The 6,831-nt window shown below is 40.9% G+C and overlaps 1 protein-coding gene across 1 annotated transcript in view; it reads right to left on the minus strand.

Annotated features, from left to right (window-relative positions):
* Positions 1-6,623, minus strand: part of nop14 (NOP14 nucleolar protein homolog (yeast)) — a 15,617-nt gene extending 8,994 nt beyond the window's left edge. The window contains exons 1-8 of the mRNA XM_053648246.1: positions 6,469-6,623; positions 5,207-5,395; positions 3,476-3,610; positions 2,049-2,190; positions 1,816-1,949; positions 1,574-1,705; positions 1,139-1,261; positions 768-893 (exon numbers count right to left, since the gene is read on the minus strand). Of these exons, the coding sequence (XP_053504221.1) occupies positions 768-893; positions 1,139-1,261; positions 1,574-1,705; positions 1,816-1,949; positions 2,049-2,190; positions 3,476-3,610; positions 5,207-5,389 (975 nt within the window). The 5' untranslated portion in view covers positions 5,390-5,395; positions 6,469-6,623. The remainder of the gene's footprint in view (positions 1-767; positions 894-1,138; positions 1,262-1,573; positions 1,706-1,815; positions 1,950-2,048; positions 2,191-3,475; positions 3,611-5,206; positions 5,396-6,468) is intronic.
* Between the last annotated feature and the right edge of the window lie 208 nt (positions 6,624-6,831).

Raw genomic sequence — 6,831 nt, forward strand, 5'->3', positions numbered from 1 at the left:
GACTAGCTTTAGATTTACTCTACCTACTGGCATTCTGACACTAGCCACAATTTAGCTGCTTGAGGTGAGAGTCCATTTGGGGCAGTTTTGGGTTTGTGGAGGATGCACCCTGAAGAAGGCATTTCTGCCGAAACGTGTGGGTCTGCAGCCCATTACTTCCCAACATGTTGATATTTCTACTATGAAATAAACATTTAAATAAAGGCTTTTTAATCATTTTGATTCAAAGTGTGCCTTGGATGACCTTTCTTGGAGTCTAATATTCCCCCCACCGAAGCGCACCTTCAAACATACTCCACAGAACTTCTGAGCACACCTTTATTTGTTGTGGGCTTTTTTCCTTCTTGAAAAATTGAACCGTTTGGCCATAATATAGTATTATAAGTTCTTTATTCTAATACTTTGAGATACGGGATTTTTGATTTCCATGAGCCGTAAGCATCAATATTAAAACAAAAAGACGCTTGAAATATTTCACTTTATGTTTAATGAATCTAGGATATATGAAAGTTCCACTTTTTGAATTAAATTACGAGAAAAAACTTTTCCACGATATTCTAATTTTTTGAGATGCACCCGTAGGTCCCCCCCTCAGTCCAAAGACACGTGCGGTCAGCTGACTGGCATTTCCAAATTGTCCGTAGTGTGTGAATGTGTGTGCAGTTATGTCCTATGATGGGTTGGCACCCTGTCCAGGGTGTCCCCCGCCTTGTGCTGTGAGATCCCTGGCATAGGCTCCTTGTGTGTGAGAGTGTGTGTGTGTGTACCTGGTAGGACAGTGTTTTGCGGTCGTCCTTGTCGAGAATGAATCCGTCGTTGAGGTCGTCAGCTGATATGTGTGTCTCTTTGGGATTTTCCTCCACCTCCCCCTCCATCCTCCTCCGTCTGTCTTCCTGTACAACACACACACACACACACACACACACAGTAATGACATCAAAGGTGCTTTAAAATCCCCTCAGGCTGTGCTCTGTGTGTTCAAGTTGGCAGCATGTTTGTGAGGATACAGACTGTGTGTGAGGAGTCTCATGAAGTCCCATTTTGTGGACAAAAGGTAAAGCTGTGTATGCTCAGTGTGAGAGCCATGACGATCAGAACTAGGTGTGTGTTCAGGGTTTTGTGTGTGCGCGCATGTTACCTCCAGTTTCTGCAGTCTCTCTCTCTCCTCTCTGGCGATCTCCTCTGGATTTTTGAGTTTCTCAGACGGCTGAGCTTTCATCTCAAATCCCAACTCCCGCACCATCATGTCATAATCATCCAGCTACACACACACACACACACATATATTTGAGCACGTAAAGACAGAACTGCAAGTCTACCCATACACTAAACTATACTTAACACAGTGCTGAATATAATATTCTTCAGTTAGGACTGAAGGTGGCGCTGTAGGTTTGATGGAGTCATTTTTTACACTTTTCTGAAAGAATCTGTGAGATTAAGATAAACTTTGCCCTCTTATGGGCACTTGACTGCATCTGTTTCTGTATACACTATCAGGAACAAGCATGCTCAGTGATGAGTCAGTGATTGGTCAGAGAGAGTGTGATTGTTTTACATTAAATTACATCACCTTCGGTTTGTCCTTCTCCTCCTCCCGTTCTCTGGGAGTTTTATGTGCCAGAAGGTTCTGGATGGACTTCCACTCCTGGTCCAATTTCTCCGTCAGCTCATGTGTCTCTTCCTTCTGTGTCTGACGCTCTCGCTGCACACAACACGCTCATCGTTACCATTACAATCATCACTAGTGCATAGCAAACTACAAACAGAAAGCATAACGGCTGACTGGAGCTTTTGCTGTTGTGCGTTCTTCACCTTCTCCTGTTTGGATTTGAGGATGAGCTCCTCGAGGAGCTCCTGACGCGTTTTGTTTTTTGCCTCCTCTTCTTCGCCAGTTTTCTTCCTCAGCAGCCCTCCACCTCCTCCGAAGTGTGACGCCGTGATTTCAGCTTCAAACAGACACACACACACAATGTTGTTATTATATATATTAGAGAGATACACTTTTTAAGTGTCTACGGTAATACTGTGTGTGTGTGTCCCCTAACCAGACAGCAGGCCTTTCTCCTCAGAGTCGCTCTCGCTGTCCACTCCATCTGTAAACTTTTCCATCTCAGCCAGGGACTGTCCATAATGTGTTAATTCCTCCTCATCATTCAGATTAAACATGTCCTTCTTCACTTGATCACGCTGCACACACACACACAATCAGGAGATTATATTATATATATATATATATATATATAAACACACAACACACATACACAATGTTCTATCATTTAACATTTTTTTTATTCGAACCCTAACCCAGATTCTTCAGCATAGTACACTGTTTCATGCCCCTTATTACTCTTCCTTTGTATCTCTTTATCCCACAGCACTTTCGAATCCAGGATTCTGACTGGTCAGAACAGCAGCTCTGACAGTAGCGCAGCTGCCAATCACAGGTTTATATTAACGCGCTTGTTCTAATACATTATCGTTTCTATAGTAACAACTCATTCACACAGACTTGTATGGTGAAGGATCCGTATAATCTAAGCCTAATAATAAATAGATTAAAACAGTGTTGATATTTAACAAACGAAAGTGTGTAGTCATTGATATGTTGAAGTTTTCTCGAAGAAGAGGTTTATTTAACATTTTTGGAAGGAGTCTGCCGTTTCAGTGCTCTGTTACAGAGGTAAGGCTGTAACTTTACATTTTCCACCGAGGACAGAAGAGCTTGCGCTCTGTGGTTCATTGGTAACATGAACAGCTGCATTTTGTCTCATTAACTTCATGATAGAGAATAAAGTTGTTTTTTTTTAATCATTGGTAAATTGCTGTAAAACAAGATGAGTAAAACACCTGGGGACGTGCTGTTACTGGAAAACAGTCAACTTTGATTTGCCGTATCACACCACCCCAGCATGGATTATACCTTACTTACATACCTTTAATTCCAGCTCGTTTAAAGTCCCCGTGAAATCAAAATTGACATCCTGTGACTTTTAGTATGAACATGTTTGCCTTAAGGTTATCTACAAGATAGTGTGCTCTAAACCAATAGCAAAATTCACATTTAGAAGATACATGTATTCAAAATTTACAATCTCTTTCTACCACCAGTACAGATCAACAATTTTGATGACATCATCCTGCACTTCAGCTTCTCATTAGATTTTCTGTCCAAGCAAATGCTCTCTAGAATCTGAAGTGTCCCACCCCAACATTATAAAAATCCATGGCACTAACTGTCAGGTACGGCTTAGCTCGGGCTGTGAGGTAAGCTAAACACTATTGGCTATTTAAAAAGGGGGAGGAGCCACTCGATATATCCCACCCTGTCTTCCTGTTTCAGTGAAAATTATGTAAACACACCAAATAACGCTGTGCGTTTCAAGGCATTTCACAGGGACTTTAACGTGCCATTTCCAAGCATAATATTAGTAATAATGACACACTGTACATGTTAAGTGTACTGCGCGGTTACCTGTCTCTCCATGGCGAATCGCTGCAGAATTTTGTCCTCGGGTGCCATCTTGCTGTCGTACTCTCCAAAACGCCGGTCGATGAACGAGTTTGCTTTGTGTTTCATTCGGAATTCCTTCAGCAGAGTGTGCTTACGCTGCACACAAAAACACAAGCCCAAGTCAGGTATAGTTGAACAATAGACATGGTCACAAAGCAGCTTTAGAGAAATCCACATATAACTTTAGATCCCTAATGAACAAGCCAGAGGAGACGGTGGTGAGGAAAACCTCTCTGAAAGTGGGATTATAAATCACTGTACACAAACCTATGCACACACACACACACACACACACACACACACACACACACACACAGTGAGACAGGCGTTACCTTATTATAAGCTTTAGAATGAGACAGAGGGTTAAACTGAGATGATTACTTGTCGTTAATAATTTTATCGATAAAACTTATGGATGGTAGATTAAACAAGGTCATCATTAGAGCATGCAGCTTTGAGGTGCATGCCGTCTCATGCGCAAAAACACATGCAGCAGACACACGAGGACAAACGAAACGAGCGCGCCGTAGTTACCTTTGGGATCATTTTAGTTTAAATGGTGATAATGTTATTTGCAATCATACGATACAACAATGAGCACCATGATATACCATTTGAAAAGGTACGTCCAGCGGTCAGGATATGAAACTACACAACCAACAATAACCACCGTTTTAGCCGGATAAAAACCTGGACCTCAAAAGGTAGAAGGAATAACCGAACGGCTTTATAAAATGATCACAAATAACATGTTGCCTAGTGGTGATGCATCACCTTCGAGGACACCGATACACAACATGGTTTTCAAGAGTTGATCGATTTCATTCAGCCGGACTACAAGATTCCGTCAAGAATGGATTCCCGAGACGGATTAGCATGTCGTCTGGTGGGCGCGTTTAGCTTCGGAACATGTAATATATAAATAATGAAATGTTATCCATGAGAGGTATGGAAGTCTCGACCTCAAGCAAGACTGCTGAAGTAATAACTAAACGGTGTAGGCCTGTAACATGTTATGGACATTCATGAGTAAAAGTACACGTTTTCGTATTCTATGCATATTTCGGAATAAAGTAACACTTACAATATCAAAACAACCGATTTTCAGTATGAATAGGCTCACATGCACTCGCATGTAGATGGCGTTAGTGACACACTGTATATTAGAGTATATAGGATTATTAAACAAGCAATTTTATCAAATGATCATAATCATCAATACATTTTACAGTCCTATTAACCTATTATTTAGAGTAAATAATAACAGTCCTATTAGCCTATTATTTAGAGTAAATCATTTGGGTGAGGAAGCTGGTGTTTACAGTGGGATTTTCACACCCTGTCGTGCCGGTAGCTATATGCCACTGCAGTAGACGCAGCTTGTGGTATTAAGATTAACGATTAATTGGTCATTAATTTAAATGACGATCCATCATAGGAATTTGTGTAAATTGACATCCCTAACACAGAGTGTGACAGAAGGTGAGGCAAAATGAGAGAACGAGCATGAGACAGGAGTTACCTTGTTTTCAGCTTTAGAGCGTGAGACAGAGCGTGAGACAGGTGTTACATTGGTATGAGCTTTAACATGCTAATTAGAGAGACTGTGAGTGAGACAGGTAGACAGGATCTATCTTGTTATGAGCTTTAAAATGATCATTAGCGTGAGACAGAGCGTGAGACAGGTGTTACCTTGTTATGAGCTTTAGAGCGAGACACGCCTGGCAGTCCCACATCGTGTTTGCTCTTTCGGCCCAAAACATCAAACTTCTTCTTGTTGATCTTCACCTCGAACGGGTTCGTCTTAATCTGAGCATGTGCACTACTCTTGCGCACTTTATCACACACACTCCTTTTCTTCACCGGCTTCCCCATTTCACACTGAAACAGAAACAACCATCAATCCAACAGCTTTTATTCCTACAAAGTCACGTAATCATCATCATCATCATCTCTTACACCAGTGTTCATTGCAGATAAAAGCCTAGACTTACTTGACAGTTATAGTAAATGTTTAACAAAAAGAAAAAAAAGACAAGTGATCAGTGTAAACAGTGATGTGTAGAAGAGAATTAGCAACGTTGTGCAGAGTAACACCAGCTCTGAAGCTTGTAGTCAGAATGAACACTTTCAGATGAATCTTTGTATCAGTGTGTGTTGTTTTCTGTAATGACATCATCAACTATAAACAGCTTCCTGTCACCATCATTAAGAAGAACACTGGCAATGTTAATTACAGATAAATGGTGATATAATGATTCTAACAGCATGGAGGCCACAATGTTATCCAAAGTCCTGCATATACACTATATGGCAAAACTGTGCGAAAGTTTTAGACCCCCCCCCCCTTTTTTTTTTTAGTACAAACATTCTTATAGATTTTTATTTTATGACTTCTACATTAGAGTCAGTACAAAAACATTTTAGATTTCCAAACATTAGTTTTCCAGCACAAAATTAAACGTTACAGAATAATGCTTGTCTCTCAGTAAACAAGGCAGCATATTGTGTAAGACACACTTTGTTGAATGCTGCTGGGGTTTCCTGCAAAAATAAGTAGCAAGTGCGATAGTCAAAGTCTCCAGAAGAACCGTGGCTGGTTCTGCAAGATGCTCAGTAAACCTTACAGCTCATTTCCTTATAAAACTGCACAAAATGTACCGGAAACTACTATTTATTTTTAAAGCAAAGGGTCATCACACCAAATATGGAATTTGCTCTCTCTCCCTCATATCACTCACTCACTCATATCACACACACACACACACACACACACACACACACACACACACACACACAGAGTTAAATTCTCTTGTTGTGCGGTTAAACCCAACTCGACAACACCTCTAAACAGTTAGCCTGGTTAGCTTCGTGAAGCTCGCATATAAACAGTGCGTGAAATGCTATCTCAGCGCGCGAGCCTGTCAGCCTGTTTTCTAACCCTGATCACTTACCTCAAATCAACTGAAACACCAAATAATGAAAGGATCAGCTTTAAAGTGACAGCTTTCGTGAGCAGAAATTCAGATTGAATCCATCACAGAGTTGGATGAATTCACGTGGTCCACATAGCAACAAACTCCAGCGTGTCGAACCCCAAAGGTCAAAATTTACGACGGGGCTAACCGGCTAATCTCGCCACCCGCTGGACGGGAGTGGAATTACAGCACTACACTACACTGGCCTAGAGTCGTAAAATTTTCGGGTTTTTTTTTTCATGCTATAGGCTCTTGTGTGTTAACTTCCTCAGTTAAGAGACTACGTCCTCTATCTAAAAACGTATCCATTTTAAATAGTTTTAGGTTTTATAATCTTGT

This window comes from Ictalurus furcatus, chromosome 18 (genome assembly GCF_023375685.1).
Source record: "Ictalurus furcatus strain D&B chromosome 18, Billie_1.0, whole genome shotgun sequence".
In the NCBI taxonomy this organism is placed as follows: Eukaryota; Metazoa; Chordata; class Actinopteri; order Siluriformes; family Ictaluridae; genus Ictalurus; species Ictalurus furcatus.